Source organism: Microtus pennsylvanicus, chromosome 11 (genome assembly GCF_037038515.1).
Source record: "Microtus pennsylvanicus isolate mMicPen1 chromosome 11, mMicPen1.hap1, whole genome shotgun sequence".
Taxonomy (NCBI): Eukaryota; Metazoa; Chordata; class Mammalia; order Rodentia; family Cricetidae; genus Microtus; species Microtus pennsylvanicus.
In genome coordinates this window covers 71,553,205-71,576,414 of record NC_134589.1, presented here as the reverse complement: position 1 = coordinate 71,576,414, position 23,210 = coordinate 71,553,205, and the positions used below count along the sequence as shown (strand labels likewise).

General features: G+C 50.0%; 1 protein-coding gene across 1 annotated transcript in view; it reads left to right on the top strand.

Annotated features, from left to right (window-relative positions):
- Positions 1 to 22,835, top strand: part of Rasgef1c (RasGEF domain family member 1C) — a 69,052-nt gene extending 46,217 nt beyond the window's left edge. Inside the window, exons 2-14 of the mRNA XM_075992792.1 lie at positions 534 to 716; positions 865 to 987; positions 1,940 to 2,077; positions 3,923 to 4,123; positions 4,656 to 4,730; positions 10,425 to 10,514; positions 12,192 to 12,294; positions 12,704 to 12,783; positions 12,865 to 12,960; positions 13,981 to 14,076; positions 17,883 to 18,006; positions 21,595 to 21,667; positions 22,122 to 22,835. Coding sequence (XP_075848907.1) covers positions 540 to 716; positions 865 to 987; positions 1,940 to 2,077; positions 3,923 to 4,123; positions 4,656 to 4,730; positions 10,425 to 10,514; positions 12,192 to 12,294; positions 12,704 to 12,783; positions 12,865 to 12,960; positions 13,981 to 14,076; positions 17,883 to 18,006; positions 21,595 to 21,667; positions 22,122 to 22,146 — 1,401 coding nt within the window. The 5' untranslated portion in view covers positions 534 to 539 and the 3' untranslated portion in view covers positions 22,147 to 22,835. The remainder of the gene's footprint in view (positions 1 to 533; positions 717 to 864; positions 988 to 1,939; positions 2,078 to 3,922; positions 4,124 to 4,655; positions 4,731 to 10,424; positions 10,515 to 12,191; positions 12,295 to 12,703; positions 12,784 to 12,864; positions 12,961 to 13,980; positions 14,077 to 17,882; positions 18,007 to 21,594; positions 21,668 to 22,121) is intronic.
- The last annotated feature ends 375 nt before the right edge of the window (positions 22,836 to 23,210 follow it).

Here is a 23,210-nt window from a genome sequence, read left to right as displayed (position 1 = left end):
AGAGTGTGCCTGCTTTCCCAGATCCTCACAGTGACGGGATGAACTCAACGACATCGAGCCCACAGTCCCAGTCAGTAGGGCCCCAGGGGAACAATAGCTTCCAAATGTCAAGGAAGGTCTGAAATTGTTCCTGAACCCCTATCCTGGATCAGAATCCTACCTGAGCCAGACTTGGTGGCCAGTAGCTTTGGTGACTACTGGGGACTTGGAAAAACAACTTTTCGTGTGCGTGGTGACTCACCCGAGTCTGAAGCAGCAGGGGGGTTGCTGAGAGCTACAGCCAGCCTGAACTATAAAAATGAGAGAGAAGCAGCTTTTGTGAAGGGGTTTTCCAAGAAGAGAGGTTCTGGAGAAACAGACAGTAAGGAAGAGACAGTTCCTGGGGGAGGAACCGAGGAGCTATAGGAAAATGGAGAATGAATGCTGGGCTGTGAAGTAAGGGACAGTGGCAGCTTCACATGATGTGGACAGTGAGAGACAGAGAGTCAGTGGGCTCCAGCTTAGGTTACCCCAACTGGTTCTCGCCATTGCAGGCAGGCATGCCCCGGACACTGAGTGCCTCCGACATGGTCACCCCGGGCAGCCTCAGCCCACCTCCCACAGAATCCACAGAAGGCGAGCAGGCTGGACAGCCCCTCCTAGATGGAGCTCCATCTTCAGCCTCTCTGGACACCCTGATTCAGCACCTGGTGCCTACAGCCGATTACTACCCAGAGGTAGGTGAGCCGCCTTGGGGGAGGGGTGGTGGGGGAGAGCAGGGGGCAGCTGCTGGGACCGGGAATGGCCTGTGCCGGGGGAATTGGGGCAGGCTGGCGACCGACACACTCTCTGTCCCCTGATGAGCCTGTGTGTTATCCTCACCAGAAAGCCTACATCTTCACCTTCCTGCTGAGCTCGCGTCTCTTCATCGAGCCCCGGGAGCTCCTGGCTCGGGTGTGCCACCTGTGCATAGAGCAGGAACAGCTGGATAAGCCGGTGCTGGACAAGGTGAGGGGCTGGGCAGGCCAGGGAGCCCCTGAGTGCATCCGTATCCCGGGGCGTGACCTCACAGGGTCAGCCTCTCTGGGAGGAAGTAGTTGTTCTGCCTTCTGGAAAAGGAGCCTATTAAGTTATCGGAGGTCTAGGACCTGCAAGGATAGTCACCTTTACAACTTGTGCCATTTCCCAAAGTCTGGTGAGATCTTCTTAAAGCTAGTGATGTGTCCCCAGAGCCTAGTTTATGAGGCCCTTAACCCCTGTGGCCTGGGATGGCCCCATGCCTCTACTGGGCTCCTATTTCTGTAGGGGAAGGATGGCTTCTCCATGCCATGGCTCCTCAGACTCTTTCCCTCTCCCTGACCTGGTCCTGTGAATTATGATTTTCTGCATCTGTGTCAGTCTGGCTTTTGGGTAGTGTGGCAGAAACTCAACTTAAACTGACCCAAGAAAAGGGACTTGGCTGACGCATGTAACTGCCTTCTCTTTGAGGGGCCCAAATCTCAGAACTAGGACATGGTCATCCTCACTTGAATGCTCTGCCCTGATTTCACCTGGGACTAAGGGCTCACTGGTGCTGGCAGATTCTCGTGCGTGGCGATAGGTGGCCTCCTCTGCCAAGGAGACCTTCTAACCTTCCAATCTCCTGGAAAGACCTTTAAAGGTAAAAGGTTGAGATTTCATTGTTCTGCCTTAGGTCATAGGCTCATCTGTGCACCGGTCATTACACACGATAAATTAGAACACAAGGATCTGATTGGCCAGAACTCATATAGTTCCATCTCTGAGCTGGGCCTGAGCCTCTGGTAAAAGAGAGGGAGCCCCGTGAAAGAACTAAGATACCTTAGCTCCCAGAAAGGGAGAGGCCAGGGATGCTCCAGATAGGGGGAGCATGCTCAGTGCAGACCTGACAGCTCCTCACTGCACCCCGCCAAGTGGCCCCTGCCTCTGCTCTGCCTTGCAGGCCCGAGTCCGGAAGTTTGGTGCCAAATTGCTCCAGTTGTTGGCCGAGTGGACCGAAACCTTCCCACGGGACTTTGAAGAGGAGTCCACCATAGGACACCTGACAGACGTGGTGGGCCGCATCGCCCCGTGTGACGAGGTGGGTCAGCCAGGGTGGATGTCACTTCCCCTTCCTGTGTCTTTCTATCCAGGTCCTGAGCCTGTTCTAGTCTCCCCTGGGCTCTTCTCTCCTCACACCGCATAGTACAGCCCCTCAATGGGCCCTCTGGAGCCCATGGAGGAACCAGGCCCTACATAGCTGAGAGGGAATGCCAGACCCTGTTTAGGCCCAGTATCTCTACCTCTCCCTTCCATCCTGGCAATGGAGTTATGTAGTGAGTAGGACCCACCAATGGGCTCAGATGGACTGGATGCCCGGCAGTGACTCTCTGACCCACTAAACAACCTGCAAAGTCCCATATCCAGGGACCTGTGCCACAGAGGCCCCCTTCCTGCTGCCCCGCTCCCCATGCAGGGTCAAACTGGCGTCAGTGCTTGTTGCCAAGGACCTGTCATTTGGAGGCATTAGAGCTCTACAGATGAACCCTAAGAGCACCTGAGAAAGCTGGCTCTCCCAACTGCCTACTGTTGATCTGCCAGGTCCCGGGATGACTCCTTGGCTCATGAGGCGTGGAGTCATCTCTATGTGTGACATTTGCCACGGGCTAACACACTCGGGTCTATTCTGGGTTACTGGCCAAAACTCTTTGGATATGTGGATGTCTCAATAAACCCAGCTAGGCCGATGGTATCTCTGTTTAGAAGTAGTGTCTCTGGGGCTGATGTGATTCAGGAGGGGTGATTAAGAGCAGAAGGACTAAGGTCAGTTCATCTACACCAAGCAGTTCACAACTTACCTGTAACTCAAGCTCCAGGGGAGCTGAAACCCTATCCTGGACTTTGAGAACAACTCCACTGAAGTGTACACACCCACACACAAGCAAACACGCACGCACCTATTTTTTTATTTTAAAAATATTTTTTAAGTAAATATGATCTCTGAAGGAGATACAGTGGATTTCCCCTTGTGGGTAGAAGAAGATGCCCCTGCAGGAACCTCTTGTTCAGCCCCCAGTCCAGAGCAGAATCCAAAGTGGCCATTGTCCTGAGCTCCACGTGGAGCAGGTTTGTCCCTGCCCTGTTCATGGAATACGTGCTGCGTGCCCAGAACTGGGCTGGGCTCTTGTTACAGAGATGACACGTCCTGTCCCATCCAGCATCATTCTAGCTGGGGTCCTATAAGAGAAGTCACTCTGAAGAAGGTAGCACTGCTAGGGGCTGAGGCAGGAGCATAAGACTGGTTGGGAAGGCCTTTCTGAGTTGGGCACGCTCAAGGAGCCGGATGGTTCCCCCGGAGTCAGTAAGAGGTGAACGCTCCAGGCAGGGCCTGTCCCATGCCTTCCCTTCCTTCTCTCTCTCCTTCCCTGGGTTGCCTTCCCCACTCTGCCAGTAGCCACGTTAGCCAGAGATGTTCTACCCAAAGTATTTCCTCAGCTTCCACCTGTAACCCTGCAGCCTTCTCCCAACTGGCATTCACTTTGGCCCCAACTACCACAAGTCCAACGAAGGGTCTTTTTGTCAGGTCCCAGGTCACAGCGTGTTTGCTGGTACCTGGCCTTGTCCGCAGAGCCATGCACACGCACATGCACACAGACACACACACAGACACACACATGCATGCATACACACACAAGCACACACATGCATGCACACACACATGTACGCGTGTACACACACAAGCACACACGTGCCTGCCCACGTGCCTGCACACACATGCATGCACACACAAGCACACACATGCATGCACACACACAAGCACATGTGCATGCCCACACACATGCATGCATACACACGCTCACACACTCGTCCTAGAGCCTGTGGCTGTGGTTGAGTTTGGGGTGTGGGTATTCAAGCCTGAGCACCTTCTCCCCTCGCCCCGCCCTAGACCTATGGGAACAGGATGCATCAGCTCCTGCAGACTCTGCACCAGAAATTGGCATCACTTGGCCAGGGGCCAGAAGGCCTGGTAGGGGCGGACAAGCCCATCTCGTACAGGACCAAGCCACCAGCCTCCATCCACAGGGAGCTCCTAGGTGTCTGCAGTGACCCCTACACGCTGGCCCAGCAACTGACCCATGTGGAGCTGGTGAGTGGGACCCAGGGAAGGGAGCAATTGCAAACAGCCAATGCTGCTCCCAGCCTGTCTTTCCTGATCTCAGGCGAGCCCAGGGATCTAGGCCCAGAGACCAGGGGCATCTGCAGAGGACCCTGGAACAGTCCCTTGGCATTCTTGGGGGTGGCACAGGAGGTCTAGAAGTGCCAACATCATAGTCTAGGCTGAGGACAGAGGAATTGGGTTCAAACTCTATCATGATGTCATTCACTGTGTGCTCTTCTCAGGCCAAAGGAATTTCCCATTGGGGCCCTACATGCCTGGGGGTGGGGGCAGGCAGGGGAGGCTGCCCTTTCCAGAGCAACAGCTAAACCCTCCTTCGTGCCCGGAAAAGGGAATGAGCTGATCTTGCCCCAAACACACGGGTTTCTGTGTAGGCCAAAGGGCCCCCGAGAGAAGCAATGAAGGGAAGTGGGCACGTTCCTGCCACATTTGCTGCCTCCCCGGCGTGGTACCCCCTCCCCACGCCTTCCCTCTCTTCTGACTCTTCTCCCTTCCCGTGCAGGAGCGACTAAGACACATTGGACCCGAGGAGTTTGTCCAGGCTTTTGTGAACAAGGACCCCTTGGAGGGCACAAAGGTAAAAGGTTCTTGGAAGAGCCTCGGCAACATTGGCCTCCACCTAGTGGTGACCATGCCAGGGCGTGGGGAGTGAGAGGGTAGGGGGTGGGGGTGGAGAGGGTGTAGTGGGGGGTGTTTGATATGGACGGATCTCACCGGCATCAACTAGGGGAGCCTTGATGATGCTCAGAACGGAATGGAGGGCCCCTGGCCACCCTACCCAGGGCTTTCCAGCTCAGATGGCAACAGCACCGAGTCCTAGGGAGCCCATGAGACTTACTGGGTGAACCCTATCTGATCACTCATTCAGCCAGGGTGGAGGCGAGTTCGTTAAACCTGCTATCACCTTGAGTCTAGCTCCTACACTGGGTAGAGATCAGATACAGGGTGCATCTTGCACGTCCTAGGACCTACTCCCTGTGCATTTCGGCGGGCGCCGGTGCCCTCCAGCGGCCACTGACGGAAGTGCCGGCTGGTGCCCCGTGCTTGAAAAAAAGATTGGGCACGTTGAGCCATGTCAGGATTTAGAGCTAGTTCTTAGTTCCTAGAGGCCCAGCCACCGGAGTAGGGCGTCCAACCAAAAGGCTAGATCCAGCCAGAACTGGAAGCATCCTCTAGTCAAGGCCCCACCTAACAAAAGGAGTGCAAATTAAATGCTATAGTGTGTGATTGCGTCTTTTGCCCTCTGAGAGAGGCAAGGAGAATAAGCTAGACATACTGTGCCTCTGGAAGGAAAACAGGGTGCTGTTGGTAAAGATCACATGACTTTACAAGGCCGAGGAGCAACGGCGTCAACTTTGTAACCGTGCATCCTCAGGCTGGGGGCTGGAGGTCAAGGGCAAGAGCTTGGTTCCATCCCAGAGCCGACCTCCTGGGGGGAGGGGCTTTCACGGGTATGTAGTTGAGAATTTGAAATCTTTGAAACTCGTGTGAGATATTTGTCTATATTCTTGTTAGATATCGCAAGTGCTGATTTTTAAACGCTCATTGTAACACGAGATCCAAAAATATATCATCAAGCTTTCCATATACCGTGACACCCACTGGACTGTCAGGCACCTCGATATGTGATTATGCTTACATCAGCCACTTTGACTGTGTGATTATGCGTACATCGGCCCCTTGAGAAAACCCGGAGACGCTGTGTGAAGCGGATCTCCCTACTGCTGGGGGGAAGAAAAGCTGTGAAAACCCAGAGGCTGTCACGCTCCCAGAGGTGGACAAGGGTTTTGTCAGTTCCAAGTTTGTCTTGAAAGCTTGAACTTCATCATTGGCTGCAAATGCTATGAACGGTTCTCTTGGAGGTGGCAAGCTTCTCATCCATTATCAAAGCAAGGTCAGCCAAACGCTGCTCTGACTAACGAGAGTTTCTCTGTCGTTCAAGTCAAAATAGTATTCAGTGAAAACCGGCTTTGAGGCCAATCAGGTGCTCCCCATTAAGACAACAGTAGTTTTTTTGTATATCAATTTTGTAACTGACAGTACTAAATAGAACTTTGTTTAGGTGTTAGGCATTGAACCTAGAGCCTTGTGCATGCTAGGCATGTATTCTACCCCTGAGCCACCAAGTAGATGCTGGGAGCCTCTAGCAGGTGCTCTTAACCACTGAGCCATCCCTCCAGCCCCTGAAACAGTATTTGTTTTGTTTTTGTGGCAGCCATAAAATAGAAACCCCTCAGGTATAAGAGGGCCAGGAATAGTGGACAGGCCTTCCTCTGTCACTTTAGGTCTCTGAGATGCTAGGATCGTTACTTAATGTGGGACGCATGTGCGCGCGCGCGCGCGCACACACACACACACACACACACACACACACACACACACACCGCTACAATGTCAAGCAGTGGTGTTGAGGGAAGAGAACCTTCTTTTCCTGAGTTTAGAAGGAATGCCTTTAGCAGGTCATACCTGAGTGTGTCAGGTCATTTCCTCAGGTCTCAGAAAGGAGCCTTGCTTCTTAGTTTGTCAAGAGGTCCATCCTGCTTGGTTGTTCGGTTCTGTTGGATTCTTTCTCTGGCTCTATTACTCTGCACAGACTACAGGCATTAGAGGGAGTCTCGGATTCACTGATATGCATCAGCATCACATTCAGGAAAAGCATCTAACACCTTCTCTTGGAGGACTTTGTCCAAGAGTGAACCCAGTCTGAATTGCCCGCTCCTCTCCATGTGCCCTCTGTCTCTGTGTAGCTTATGATTCTGAGCAGTCTGTAATCTGTGTCAGATGAGTCTGATACTGAGCCTGCCTGAATCTGTCCCTAACAAAGGACTTCGCTCTCCTTTATTAAGGCATCTCATGAGGGAGGACTGATGGGCACTTTACAGAAATCTCTAACAGAGTCTCACAAGGGATGAGCCTACCCCTTCCAACTGACGCAGACAGCAAACGGTTCTGCAAACAGACTGTCTCCATGCTGTCTTGAGCATTTGTGGCAGATACTTTATCGCAGAGTCTCTTTTGTCCTGTCTGCTATTTCCAGCCAATGGTTGTCATAGCACACATGCAAACACACATGCATTGCTCCGGGCCTGGAAGAATACATAATTGAAGATTAAAGCTCAGCTATGGATTAGCTGAGGCTGCAAAAGCTGATTCTGTGGAGAATCCAAGGCAAGTGCGGATGTTTTTACATCATTCTCTTAGAGGCAGGTTGAACCAACAGGCTGAGTACACAGCAGAATATCGGACACTCTTACGTGACCTCAAGGTATATCAAAATCTTGGCTGTAAGGTCCAGCAAATTTCCTGTCTCTGAGATGTGAGAAATATTTTCATAATGATGCATTGCCTCAGAATTCACATGTTGCGTCTCCCCTAAACTGTGAAGTGGTTGCTTTTATTAGTTTTTTTTTTTTTAATCAGTGTTGAATCCACCTTACATTTCTGAAATAAGCAGAACAGGGATGAGATAAACCCTCATCTCTTCCGTGCATCCCTGGGCCCTGTGTGCTGTTTTGTTTAGAGCATCTGCCACTGTCAACCATGAGTAAGACTGACCGGTACTTTTCTTCCTGCTACTATTTTTGGCTGCTCTTTCTCTTTTCTCTGTTATGTATAAAAGACTGGAACTGCCTATTGCTGGAGCATTAGTCAGCATTTGCCAGGAAAACGTCCAAGTCTGATGTGTTCTTAAAGAAACTCGGTCCTCCAAAAATAGTCAAGAGTTTTTTCGTTAGTTTGTTTCTTAGTTTATTCTTATTATTATTTAGTGACTATAAGACTGTTTAGATTTTCTCTTTATCCTTTTCCCACCCCCACAAAGGGGTACTGAGGATCGAACCTAGGGCCTTCTATTTCCTGGGCAGGCACTCTACCATTGAGCTACACTCCCGACCTTCCTTTGTGCTTTTTTTTCCTTTTTATTGTGTGATAGGCTCACTAACTAGTTTAGTCAGATCTTGAACTTAGGACCCCCCTGCCTCAGTCTCCTGGGTAGCTGGCCCCTGCTTTTCTCTTTCCTCTTAAGTTGTTTTGTAGCTTCTGGCAGTGTTACAGGATTCAACCATTTCCCTTCCATTTTCAAATTTAAGATAGAAAGTCTCTCACTGATAACTGTTCTCCTAAATTTCTTCACAACCACTTTAATATTCTTTGTGATTTATCTCGCCGTTTCTTGGTCAATATAACAATCACATCAGTGGGATTACAAGTGAGTGCCACCAAGCTTGGCTTTTTTGTGGTTTTGGGCATCAAATTTGGGAAACCGAGTCATCTCCCCTTCCTCCACACTTTGAAGACATGGTGTAACTTAGCACAACCATGTTCACACTCATGACATTGTCCCAACAGATTGGACCTCTTATTGTGTGGTTGCCCTTTAATGCTTCTGCAAAGCTTTTCCTTCAGAATAGTTTTTGCCTTAAAACCTGTCTAGATATTACAGTTATTTCTGTACTCCCGATAGGGTTCTGTCCTGATAAGCCCACCATAAAGCTGAAAAATCTTAGTTGAGCCAGAAAGGTTGGGATCAGATCCTTTGAATGGCTATGTGACATTTATCAAATGTATAATTTCCTATTTTTTTTTACTTATATCCTCGACTTAGAAAATGACAAGAAATGGGATTTGATTATAATTGTTGGTCTGCAAGCGTTTGTCCTCATCGACTGCTGTGGCTTTGTCGTTCTCTTCCTTGATCTCCCGATTTAGTTCTCTCTCCTCTCTTTTCGTCTCTTTCCGTCTACCTCCTCTGTTAATTGAAAATTACCCTGGTAGTTTTAACGTACACATTTCTTTGTTTTTGTTTGTTTGTAGTTGTTGTTGTTTTGAGACAAGGCTTCTCTGTGTAGTCCTGGATGTTCTGGAACTCGCTCTGTAGACCAGGCTGACTTCGACTCAGAGATCCGCCTACCTCTGCCTCCCAACTGCTGGGATTAAAGGTTCAGCATACACATTTCTTTATCTTAAGTTTAATAGTTTTAACAATAGCGCACATATGCACACACACATATATGATATATATGTATATATATATATTTCATAGAACATTCAGCATAGATTGGAATTGGTTTTTCCCCAGACATTTTATGACTCAGTAAAAGATTAAAATGAAAATCTATAGTTATAGGTATGCATGTATATACATACTACACACATTCATAGAGTTGATTCTGCTATTCCCAGTCATTATGTGAATGCCAACACAGACATTAAGTTAGCAGTTTTAAACCACTGCTCCTGGGGGGAAAATGCAACAACATTGGGCTCCGGCAGACTTCTCAACACCTTCTACAAGCAATCAACACGTCATCGTGGTTATGTGTGCATGTTTAAAGACTCTTATCTACTGTGCATCCCTGTTTAACCCTGAGCTCAGGGCAAATGGCCAGGCCAATTCGTGCCTGGGTCTGAGCCGTAGCTCTGAAGTAGTATGCTTGCCTGCCATGTGCAAGGCCCTGGGTTTCATCACCAGCACCACAGAGAGGAAATATCTATCTGTATGTATATCTAATCTATTTACCTACTGTCTGTCTCTCCCTCTGTCTGTTCACCTGTCTATCCATCTATCGTCTATCTAACTCTGCATGTCACAGATAAACGAAGGCCCCCTGGCACCTATTCTCTGTGTAGGACACAGCTTAACCTTGTGTTCTTAGGAATGAAACATATCACTTCAGTATTATTCTTGGGATCCTTTCCAAACACTGAAACTCTCCTCCAAAGAAAACACAACAATAGAAGAGACACCAAACAAAAGGCAGGGGAAAGGATCCTCGCTCACAGCACAAGCAGAAACAATTCACAACAGCTTCGTTTAGTCCAGTCTTAGCTGGAAATGCTTATGTAAGTTGAGCGGATCAAATATTTTGCCTTTCTGTCCCTGCACGCCAATGAATGGGAAAGCAATGCAGGCTGTTGGAATTACAGAAACAATTAAACAGTGGACAAATTTACAAATACAGACTCTATGGATAATAAATATCGATTATGTGTGCGTACCAGTAAACTCTGAATTGCAGCCTCATTAATTCATATATTTGTACTTCATCTGGTGCTGTGGATGGAACCAAGGTCTCCCACATTGGTGATGGTGGGGACCAGCCTAGAGCCGCCAGCCCTTAAGAAGCAGACCAGGAAGTTACACATCGGGTCACTGTGTTTCTAGCTGACTTTGAGACCGTCACAGTGTCTGGGTTCCCCCTTATGACTATGATCTGATTCTGCACTCTGAAAACTCACCAACAAGGAGATTCAGCCCACATGTCTTTCCTAGCCCCGCTTCAACGACAAGACAAACAACGTAGAGGCTTATGTGAAGTGGTTCAACCGGCTGTGCTATCTCGTAGCGACTGAAATCTGCATGGTGAGTAGCTGCTTGGCCCTGCCTGCCAGTCACAGGCTACCTGGGGGTTGGAAGGTTTCTGAAGCCCAGGGCATGACCGACCACCATGCCAGACCAGGGAATCTCAGGGTGACTCCACCAGCCCAGGCTGCGGAGAAAGTCAGATTGGTTGTTAAGGAATGAGGGCAGCCCACTATGTGCCTCAGTCTAGACCTGTGTGCCTTGGGCCACTGGGTTGTGTAGCTTGCTTGGGGCTTGGAGGTAAAAGATGGTCTAACCTTTAAGAACTAGAAAATTGCAAATTGAAAGTCCAGGCCAACAGTGAGACTGGAAATAAATCTATTCCTAAGTCCTTGGTTTTGTTTGACACCAAGCCCCTATTGCTTTTGACTAGTGTCTTCTGAGGCTGTGCATGCTATTGTTAGTGCTGTTAGTGAATGACATTTGCAGGAGAAAAGCAGGTTATCGCTGAGGTTTCATCGTGTGTAACAGCCTTGCTTTGAATGCTATTCAGTGCTCTGAAGTATATGAACGATTTCACCCAAGCCATCAGTCTCCAGGGCTTTTTATCTGTCGTTTTTTTGAATATAGAAAACGAGGAACCATAATTCTTTAAAAAAAAATACTGAATTGCAAAACAAGTCTAGGCCAGTGACTGCTTCTGTCAGCAGGAAGTTTGGCATCCTGGTGTTGGCCATGTTGGCCACGCCCTGCCTGGCATCTTCGTTTCCTTTATACCAAGGGCAGTGTCCTCTAAGGTGAAATACAAGAGGAGAGACTGCCTAGTCCAGTTGGGCTCAATGGGACAGAGGTCAAGGGTCAATGCTCACTAGGGGTCTGCGCTTGAGAGAGGGACAGAGCCGTCAGGCGTGTGCCAAGTGGCTCTGTGGTGTCCACGGTGGGGTGAGAGGTCAGCCTTTCTCTAAACCTCACCTGGCTCTGTCACTGTCGTTGGTGAGTGTGTTGCCTTTTGAAGGGCGGGACTACATCTCGGGTGGGCAGCTCTCTGCAGCGGAGACCACTCCTTGGAGGGACTTTGGTGGCACAAATCCAGATGTCACAGTACACTTCTTGGTGGCCAGAGAGACCATGACTGTGTGGATGGACAAGCAGGGTCCACCTGAGTTGTACTGGCCTGGCCCCGTTCCCATAGCCACATTGCTGGCTCGGCTGTGTGGCTGTGTGGACAGAGCACAGCTGGACACTCAGGAACCCTCCTGGGATGACCCAGGGACAGTTTGATTCTGACTCACCAGAAAGGTAGAGTCCCAAGCACTTGTCCCCGAGGTGACTTTTCATAGTGGCGTAGTTTTCTGACAGGAAGCAATAAAGGGACAGCACAGAAAGCAATGGCAGGCCCCAGGCTTGCTGTTTGGCTCTCACTGAGGAGAGAGCAAATTCCATGGTGGGGAGGAAGAAAATGGCAGTACTTCTGTCTTTCATGGGAAGTTAAACCTCAAGGGGGCACCATCCCAAAGACGCCTCGCAGCCCCACAGGAGCATCACGGGGTCACATCTGACCTCACTCTTCAGAGGCGTGTGCTGGCTCCACCACAAAAGGTCCCGAGACCCTGGGCCTTGGACTTATCCACAGTGAAGTGGGCTTTGAGAAGGGCAGGAGGAGGCTGCTTGAATGTGGTGTTTGAGCAGGAAGGAGTGGGGACGCGTGCCCACTGAAGCTCTGGTCCTGTCCCCCAGCCAGCCAAGAAGAAGCAGAGGGCACAGGTGATTGAGTTCTTCATTGACGTGGCCCGCGAGTGCTTCAATATCGGCAACTTCAACTCCCTCATGGCCATTATCTGTGAGTGAGCTTGCCCAGACCTGAAGTAGCCTGTGTGAGGACCACCAGAGAGATTAACGTGGGCACGGCCAGCAGGCGGGGTGCATGTCGAGGTCTCCACAGTGTGTGGCTGTGGGCCAAATCCCTGCCCACATCAGAGGCTGATGGAGGTGGTCCATTTGAAGCGGGGTCTGTCCCCCAAGGGTGCATTTGAAGCATTCGTCAGTATACACCTTAAGACAGAGACCAAAATGGATTCTGGTGAAGCCACGGTAGGCCTGTGTAGTTGGGACAGGGTCGAACCTCGGTATAATGAACGCCAGCCCCTACCCACTCAGCTACCCTTCAGCCACACTCAGGGCACACTCTGGGAACAAAGGGGACTGTCTAGGCTGGAGGGGCCCTCCCAACTCTGTACACCTTCTTCTAGCCGGCATGAACATGAGCCCTGTCTCCAGGCTCAAGAAGACTTGGGCCAAAGTGAAGACAGCCAAGTTCTTCATCCTAGAGGTAAACAGGGTTTCTACTCTAAGGGGTGTGGCCAGCCGGTCCCTGAGTATTGCTGCTCACATGCCCCCCGTCTCCTCCCAGCACCAGATGGACCCCACGGGGAATTTCTGCAACTATAGGACAGCCCTGCGTGGGGCAGCTCACCGCTCGCTGACTGCTCACAGCAGCAGAGAGAAGGTAAGGAAGAGATCGTCAAAGGTCAGAAGTGTCCGCCTTCATAGCCCCTTCCTTCTCCAGCCATAGTTTTGACTGGATAAGACTGTATCAGTCTTATTAATCAGCTTTCTGTCACTGTAACTGAATATGTGACACCACCAACTTATAAAGGGATTGGTTTTGACTGATGGTTTCTATGGTTTCAGTCCATGATTGGAGGACTTTGTTGCTGTAGGCCTTTTATGGGAAAGACACATGATAAGAATTAAATTGCTCACTTGATGGTAGGGGAGCCAACGAGGAGAAAGAACTCAGGGTCTCATCGTCCCTTCAAAGGCATGTCTCTTGCTAAGTAAATTCTACTCCTAATGTTTCCACAACCTCCCGTAACACCTCCCTGGGAAGCAAGCCATAGCCATATGAGCCTTTGGAAAACACAGGATCCAAACTGTAGCAATCAGGAACCTGGGGGACCAAATCGCCTGGCCCAGTCTCTGTCCTATTAAGCCTGTCCTATCCCAGGAGCCAGGATGTTAGAAAGCCAGACAGCAAGGCTGTGGGCTCCATGCCGCCCGGCTCGCCACTTAACTCTGATGGGCTTCAGCATTCCCATCTGCCAGATTGGAAGACTGAGTCCCTGAGAGCATTCTTCACTGTACAGTTGTACTGTAAGGCCATGGCAGAGCCAGGTATCCAACCCCGTCTTGCACAACTGTGACTATCCCAGCCTTGTTATCGACTGCTCCTCTGTTCCCAGGACACGGGTGGTACTGTGTGTCATTTGCAGAGGTCCTGGCTCACAGCTCAGGAGTTGGACTGTAGGGTGAATAAGTAGAAGCTGGGCTGAACTCCGATTGGAGAAGTCACTTGCCACGGTGGAGCTCTGCATGGTTTTTCTCCCTTCCATGCTGAGGCTGGGTGGCCAGGGGGCAGGTGGACAAGCTAGGACTTCATGTGCCTATGCTCCGAGCCCTCTTCTAGCTCTGGGCTGCTGGGGCGGGGCCCACACTTTTACGTTGATCTGTACCCTCTCCCTTCCAGATTGTCATCCCCTTCTTCAGCCTGCTGATCAAAGACATCTACTTCCTCAACGAGGGCTGTGCCAACCGCCTTCCCAACGGGCATGTCAACTTCGAGGTGGGTCCACAGGCCTTCAGTGATGCCAGCGAAGAAGACAAGCTGCTAAAAGTCCCCAGCATGAATAAGGGGGGAAGCTGGAGAGATGCCTCAGAGAAGTTCTTGTGGTGTGCTTTCCTGAGGACCTGAGCTCCATCCCTGGAACCCATGTACAGAAACGCTGAGTTTGTTAGCACGTGTTCGTAATCCTAGACCCAGAAGGAGAAAGGTGGATCTCTGGGGCTCTCTGGCCAGTCGGCCTAGCCTAGTTAGCTCACTAGAGTTAGCCAGTGAGAGACTGTCTTAAAAAGCAAGGTGGACAGTACTTGAGATTATCCTCTGGCCTCTGCTTGACCACATACACCTGTAGTCATACAAACACAAACACACACACACACACACAGACAAAAGCTGCCAACATGGGACTGCTAGCCCCCCAATCGCTGGATTAATGGGGGCTTTAGTGAAGACAGAATACAGCAATCTACATCTCAGAGTGGGATTATCTGAGCCCCCTAACATCATCCAGAGTGAGAGGCCGAGGCTCAGGCACATGCCAACCAGCACTCTGGGCTAAATGTCCACAGGGTACAGCATCATTTTGATCCTTGAAGAGCACCAGGCTGAAGAGAAAGCCAGCAATGTAGACCTATGGGGACAGCTGGCAAGGTCCTTCAGGGACCACATGAATGCACGGTACAGGGCAACCAGGGCAGGTCCCCAAAAGAAGGGACCTAGAAACCACAGGGGCAGAAGTGAAGAGAGATGTCTGCTCCCTCAGCTCACTGGCTCATCAAATGTCCCCTCCTCCGGGAAGCCCCCAGTACCTCTCAGATGGAAAGGAGTCCCACAGCAGGCAGGGCATCAGCCACTCACTCAGAACTGGAGTTCCTGAGTGGCTCAGAAGAGCCCACCCGCATCCCTGTGTGGCCCATGGGCTCTGCAAACAGAATCTGCAGGGCTTGAAGTAGTAGGACCTTCTGGTCTGTGGGAGAAAAGAGGCTCTTGTCCTGCAGGAAGGTCAGCAAGTGACCTTCGGTGGTCACCTGGTGCCCATGCAGCCTTCGGCTCCAAGAGGCATAAATCCTGAACCTTTAACTGACTCTGTATTAGTGATTCTCAACCTTCGGGTTGCAACCCTTTCGGGGTCAAATGACATTTTCACAGGGATTGCCTAAGACCTCAGAAAACACAGATATTTACAATTTACATTATACTTTTTTTTTGGTTTTGGGGATTTCTTGAGATAGGGTTTCTCTGTGTTGCCCTGGCTGTCCTGGAACTTGCTTTGTAGACCAGGCTAGCCTCAAACGCACAGAGAGCTGGGATTAAAGACCTACCCCGCCACTGTCACCTGGCTACACTACAATTCTCAACAGTAACAAACTTGCAGTTATAAAGTAGCAACAAAAATAACCTTATGGGTGTGGGTCATCACATGCGGAGCTGTATCAAAGGGTCGCAGCATTAGGAAGACCACTGCTGCTTTATCCAATGACGCACATCCCCTTCCTCTGTAAAATGGGCCACAACTATGGTCAAACACAGGTCTTGGAGGCTGTCAAAAACTCTGTGGGTGTCTCCTGCTCTTGAGGGCCACAGCACAAGTCTGGGCTCTTCGCTGGTGACCCACAGGCCTGGTTGTCCCAAAGCTGGCAGAGTCAGGGACTGTCCAACCCAGCATGTGGTCCTAGGCTCTTGTCTAGAGGCCAGGAGGATGAGGCAGAAGGGGCCCCGGGGGCCTGGGATGGGCTTTCCCTGGTGGTGGTGGTCCTGACATAACTGGGAGTAGGGGACTCCGTCATTTCCTCATTGAATTGGTCCCTAGAATCAGAGCTGAGGAAGACTATGAAACACCCACTCATGTGACCACACCCTGAGGGAGCAGGTGCGGGAGGGGGGTGCGCTAGACCCCACCACTAGGGCTGATTGAGGAATGACACAGGGCAGGTTCTCTGCTCCAGGCTTGACTTTAGGCTGTGTCCTGTTTTCTTTGCTAGGGGGTGGGGGAATGAGAGAGGATTTCTTTTGGCTTATGGTTCTGTAGGGATGAGAGTCCATCATTGAAGGGAAGGAGTGGAGGAAAGAGCAGGAAGCTGGCTGACCATGTTGCATCTGCATTCTGGAAGTGGACCCCAAACAGAAAGTGGGGCCAGGCTGTAAACCATCAAAGGCCACCAGCAGGGCCCTACTGTCCCCCAGCAGATCTCCACCTCCCAAAGGTCCCATAACCTTCCAACAGTGCCACCAACTGGGGAAGAAGTGCTCAAACACATCAGCCTACAGGAAGCATTGCACAGACGACAGCCGGCTGCTGTGTGTTTAAAACCTTGCTGAAAGTTAGCATACTTGGAATATTTAAACACATATGCAGCTAGCCCTCTGTTTCCACAAGTTCTACATTGGAGAATGGAAAATATTTCATATTTACATCTGTCCTGAAGGAGTACAGACTGTTTCGCTTGTCACTGTTCCCGGGACAATGCACACAGAAGCCATCTGCATGGCTCCTACATTGTGTTAGGTGTGAGGAGCAACCTGGAAATGGTTTAACAGCCGGCAACAGGAGGTGTATCTGCTGCATGGAAATAATACACCATCTTAAAGAAGGGATCGGAGCCTCTGTGGATTTGGGTATCTCAGCTGGAGTGAGGGGATCCTAGAACCAATGGCATGTGCATATTAGAAGATGATTAATTTTTAAAAAAATACAGGTAGGGCTGGAGAGATGGCTCAGAGGTTAAGAGCATTGCCTACTCTTCCAAAGTTCAATTCCCAGCAACCACATGATGGCTCACAACCATCTGTAATGGGGTCTGGTGCCCTCTTTGACCTACAGGCATACACACAGACAGAATATTGTATACATAATAAATAAATAAATATTTTTTAAAAAATACAGGTAAAAGAATTTCCTTAGGGCTGTTGAGATGGCTCAGTGGATGTAGGTACTCGCTGCCTGACGACCTGAGTTCCATCCCTAGGATCCACATGGTAGAAGGGCAGAACTGACTCCGGCAAGTTGTCCTCTGACCTCCACCTGTGCCCCAGTGAACACATATGCCTACACATATACACACATGCACAATAAATACATGCCATAAGATTTTTAAGACCTCACCTGGGTTGCAGAGATAGCTCAGCAGTTAAGATCGTGTACTGATCTTTCACAAGCCCCCCGTTTGGTTCCCAGCACTGTGCCACTCACAAATGAATGTGGCTCCAGTTTCAGGGGTTCCAACACCCTCTTCTGGCCTCTGTGGGCACAGGCAATCATGTACACATAATTTACACATAATTAAAAATAACATGAATCTCTTTAAATTACTTAAATTTTGTTTAAATAGATTTACTAACCTATAACCCTATAAGTCAACAAGTGTATCAATTTCCCAAAAGAAAAACACAAAAAGAAATTCAAATAAAGCTATTCACATTCTTGCTACATGCAGGCAAAGGCTGTGGGCAGTCAGGTGGGACACACACCTTTAATCCAAGCACCTGGAGGCAGAGGCAGGAGGATCTCTGTGAGTTTGAGGCCAACCTGATATACGTAGGTAGTTCCAGGCCATCAGGGCATAGTGAGACATTGGCTCAAAAATCTGTGGGCCAATGGCTGCTACCACCCACCTAAGGTGACAGGAGTCATGGATTGCTAAGAGGAATGAAGGAGACATGGCAAGGTGGCTCTCACAGAACTCCCAGCATCTTTCTCCTGTCACCTGTGGCCCCATGTTCCTTCACAGATCCACAAGATCACATAAAGGTGATGAAGCCAAGGCAAGTCACTCACTTTGCTCCGTTCTGTGTCTCTGTAAACCCTGCAGAAATTTCTGGAACTGGCCAAACAGGTTGGAGAGTTCATCACCTGGAAACAAGTGGAATGTCCTTTTGAGCAAGATCCCAGCATCACCCATTACCTGCACACTGCCCCCATCTTCAGCGAGGACGGTAAGGCGGCCCCATGGCCTCGGCATCCAGGCAGTAGGACTGTCCAGTCTTTAGTCGGTCACCGTGCTGGGAACCCAACTCTGGGCAGAGACACAGCTCAAGCCTGCTGGCCCCAAGCAGAGCTGGTTAGACATTCCCTTGTCTAACCAGCGCCCAGGTGCCTCCTAAGGAGCACAAGACAAACCCAACAGGTCGCAGGCTAAGACTTCAAGGACCCCTGGGTCCAGAGTCCTCTCTGAGCACAGAGCTGTCATTGTTAAGCTTTCCAACCACATCCGCTGCCATGAGAATCCTAAGGTACACGATTGCCTTTCCACGGTGTCAGAATTCCATACAAAATGGAAGAACTAGAGTAGGGCCTAGGCGCATTTCAACATCAACCTCCCCGGTTTTCTTCATTAATAACATGGGAGTGAAGACAAGAACAGGAGCTCACACGAGGAGAGCGGAGTTATGGGTCTCTCCGTGGATGGTGGGTGTGTGGGGGCACTGTGTGAGGGTAGCGTGGGATACACATTAGCATGAGACATTGATGTCTGGAAACCACTGAGCCCAAGGTCTCGCACATCACCAGGCAAATGTCCTATCCTTGGGCTCTGTCCCCGGGCCTCTTTTTCATTTTGAGGCAAGGTCTCACTAAGTTGCCTGGGATGGCTTTGAACTCATTTTGTAGCCCAGGCAAACCCGACCTTGTGATCTTCCTCCCTCAGCCTCCAGAGCAGCTGGGGCTGCAGGCCCGTGGTGCCAGGTCTGGCTTGTTGAATGCACAGATTTGGCAGTAGCGGTTTCGTTCTTCAGAGGTTTATTGGGACATAACCGTGTCATAACAAGCTGCATCACATCCCAGGAAGTGTCGGTGTAGACAGAGAAGTCTTGGTTTGGGGTTTGTTGGTTTCGCTTTTTGTGGTTACCTATATTTGTTTTGTTTTGTTTGTTGAGGTAGAATCTCACTGTGTAGCTCAGGTTAGCCTAGAACTTATAGAACCCAGAGAGCTCCAAACTCACACTTGGGTCCCCCAGGGTTGGGATTTCAGGCAAGGACCAGCATGCCCAACTGACAAAGAGTGTGTTGTAAAACTGAGTGCTGGTGACATCTTATGACTAAGAAACTGCAGAGTCCTGGGCATTGGCTCATTCTAGACAAATGCTATCCATGCTCTCAGAGAAACAAAGCCCCATATATCAGTGTCTATAAGTTCCCCTTGTTACAGCCTCAAGCAGAAAACAATCCCGGCGATACACCCGTGCTTTAGACAAACAGGATCCATGCCATTGATACATGCCACCTCATGGATGAGTCTCCAGTCTCAAAAAGATTAAATATCTATCTATCATCTATCTATCTATCTATCTATCTATCTATCTATCTATCTATCTATCTATCTATGTAATATAGATGACTTTATTTTTTTAGATATTTATTTATTATGTATACAATATTCTGTCTGTGTGTACATCTGCAGGCCAGAAGAGGGCACCAGATCTCATTACAGATGGTTGTGAGCCACCATGTGGTTGCTGGGAATTGAACTAAGGACCTTTGGAAGAGCAGGCAATGCTCTTAACCACTGAGCCATCTCTTCAGCCCCCAGATGACTTTATTTATATAACATTTTTTAAATTACTAAAAGAAGGAAATGGAGAATATATTAGTACTTGTCAGAAATTAGAAGTAGGGGTGGGGTCGTTGGGGGTGTGGCTTGGTGATAGATTTGCTGCCCTGGGTTCAATCCCCAAATCAAAGGAAGAAGGGAAGGAAGGAAGGGAGGGAGGGAGGGAGGGAGGGAGGGAGGGAGGGAGGGAGGGAGGGAAGAAAGAAAAGAGAGGTGAGGGAGAAGAGGGGGAAGGGGAGGATAAAGGAAAGAGAAAGTGTGTGGACCATGAAGGACGTGGGTGTGCCCCTAAAGGGTACCTTTGCCTATGGTGCTATAGTTGTTATGGAAATGTCCTGTGTCTAAACTCTGCCAATGTCAGTGTCCTGATTATGGTACATACTGTACCAGGGTACCTCAATTCATGATGGAATGACACCCCAGTAAACCCATCCTGAGTTGGAAATACCATAAGTCAGAAACACATCTCTAGTACCCTAGCTTATGGATCATCACGGCTTAGTCCAGCCTGCTATAAACATGCTTAGAAAGCTTCTCTTACAGTATCACATGGCCATCTAACACAAAGACAACTATTCTTGGTTTGGAGCATTTGTTTTATTATTTTTTTTAAGACAGGGTCTCACTATGTAGTCCTGGCTGGTATGAAACTTTCTATGTAGACCAGGCTGGCCTTGAACTCACAGAGATCTGACTGCCTCTGTCTCGTGAGTGCTGGGCTCTAATGCCTTGCCTAACATAAAACAGATTATATCACTACGTGTGGAATAGTTCATGACTGATGGGGGTGTGGCTGCAGCTCACAGAGGGGAGCACACTTCCTATTGCTAGCCAAGGCAAAAATCCAGATTCAATACAGATTGTGTTTTCTACTACACGTGTCACCGTATAGCATCCTGCGTAGGAAAAAAACTGTCCATTAAACTATCATAAGTGAAGGACACGCTCTATATTATAGTTTTGCATGTGGGTTCTGTGGGCGAAACTGGGTAGAGGGGCCATGGGATCTCCGCATGCTGTTCCTTAAAACTGTCTATGAGCAATGACCTCCAAATGAGAAGTTTTTTTGTTTTTTTTTTGTTTGTTTTTTTTTCTTGTTTCTTTTTTTTAATTGATAAAAGGAGAATAAAAAAAAAAACAAACAAATTTCCACCTCCTCCCAGCCTCCCATTTCCCTCCCCCTCCTCCCACTCTTCTCCCCCTCTTCCCACTCCTCTCCCCCTCCCTCTCCAGTCCAAAGAGCAGTCAGGGTTCCCTGCCCTGTGGTAAGTCCTAGGTCCTCCCCCCTCCGTCCATATCTAGGAAGGTGAACATCCAAACTGGCTAGGCTCCCACAAAGCCAGCACATTAAGTAGGATCATTGTCCTTGGCGTCTCATCAGCCCTCATTGTTCGCCATGTTCAGAGAGTCCGGTTTTATACCATGCTTTTTCAGTAACAGTCCAGCTGGCCTTGGTGAGCTCCCAGTAGATCAGCTCCACTGTCTCAGTGGGTGGGTGCACCCCTCGTGGTCCCGACTTCTTTGCTCATGTTCTCCCTCCTTCTGCTCCTCATTGGGACCTTGGGAGCTCAGTCCAGTGCTCCAGTGTGGGTCTCTGTCTCTATCTCCATCCATCACCAGATGAAGGTTCTATGATGATATGCAAGATATTCGTCAGTATTGCTCTAGGATAGGGTCATTTCAGGTTCCCTATCCTCAACTGCCCAAGGAACTAACTGGGGACCTCAGCTTGGGCACCTGGGAGCCCCTCTAGGGTCAAGTCTCTTGCCCACCCTAAAGTGGCTCCCTTAACTAAGAATTGTGGTTCCGTGCTCCCCTATCCAACCTTCCTTTATCCCAATCCTCCTGTTTCCCCAAGTCCCCCCCTCCAAATGAGAAGTTTAAATCACAAACAAAAAGCCGGTCAAGTTCTGGGTAAACAAAGAGTTACAGTCACCTGCCATAATTGCCTAATTTCACTTCCGTTTTGGTTTAGGTCTGTATTTGGCTTCCTACGAGAGTGAGAGCCCAGAGAACCAAACAGAGAAGGAGAGGTGGAGGTCTCTAAGGTGGGTCTGTGTGCAGGATGGGGCATGTAAGGTGGCCGGAGGGAGACACCTGGGCTACTTGGGGCCAGGACAGGCCTGAGGGAGGGAAGAGGAACACGCCAGGAACAGAGACACCAGAGCAGAACTCAAGGGCTCTGGCCAATGCAAGGAGGCTGAGCCAAGGACCCCTCGTTGGGGTCATTGCACTTCTGTGGGGTGGTCGGGATGCATATCTCAGAGCCAGGAACTCCTGGTCCGTGTTTCTGTGCCTGAAAATAGCACACATGCATGTGCACTTCCACCCCACCCCATCCACACTGTCTCCAGCTTGTTCAGCTTGTTCACACAGCCCGTTGGAAGTCAAAGAGAAGCATCTGCCACGCCCTCTCTGGCCACCTCTGCTATGCTGAGAAGGTGCCCTATGGTGGACACAGGGAGGGGCTCACTTCATTCTCCCGTGTGTCTGAATCTGCAGATCTTCTATTCTTGGGAAGACATGAGAATTTTTGAGGCAGAGGAAGAGGAAGAGGAAGCAATGGAGCTGACGCAGCCCATCCCAACCTCATCGCAGATGGCCCAACGGGTGGAGGTTGACACAAAACCTCACTACTTTGCAAATCAGTCCCTGTGGCCTGGCACCTGCCGCAATGGCCACATTGGCACCGGCAACCTTTTCTGGGATCTCAGCCCTGGCTGAGCATGGGTGACATGCCTGGGGCAAACTTTGCCTTCGTGACCGAGTGGGTCACATACTCAGTCTGTCCATTCTGGACAGGGACACAGCGCTACCGCAATGAGCTGGGCGACTGCAATCACGTGATCTTGTTGAGTGACCTGTGCGGTGGAGATCACCGACACCATGTGTCACCAGGTGACTCGGGAGCCTCTGGAGCTGCAGCAGGCACCACGTGCAGCATGAGATGCCCTCGCACCAGCTCGGAGCCCACTCTGGCCCCTGGCATTCTGCTGATGGGCCCCTGTCCTATCCGTCCCAGTGGACTTGTTCCTGCGGTCACCCATCTCCTTCTGCATCCTGCTGGTATCAGGATAGCCTTCCGGTGGCAGCGGTGAACCCAGTCAGTAAGACAAACGGGAGACACGGAGTTGGCAATGTGTATATGGTGACCTTCCGCCTAGCTCCCTTGTAAACGTTAGAGTTGGAGTAAACACGTTTATACGCCTATCCTGCACATGAGTGTCCGTCGTGTGTCTCTGATCCTTAGATCCAAGACGAGCTTCAGCGGAGTACAGTGCAGGGATCCCAGATGGTCCCTGGGATCGTATGTTTCAATACGCTTTCTGAATAGGACGTGGGGTTAGCTCTCATGAGGGAAGCCATGCTTTGGTTCATCTCGGAGATTCGGCCACCTTTGCTTGGCTCCCGTAGGTCACAGCAAAGCACACGTACACAAACCACTCCACCGTAGCCCAGAAGCAAAAGAGGAGGGAGCCGGAATCCCACTACCACCTCTTAGGGGGCATGCATGACCTCAGTGGCATAACTTCTTCCCGAGTTGGCCCCACCTCCTTAGGGTTCTGCCACCCCCAGGAGCTCTATAGGCTG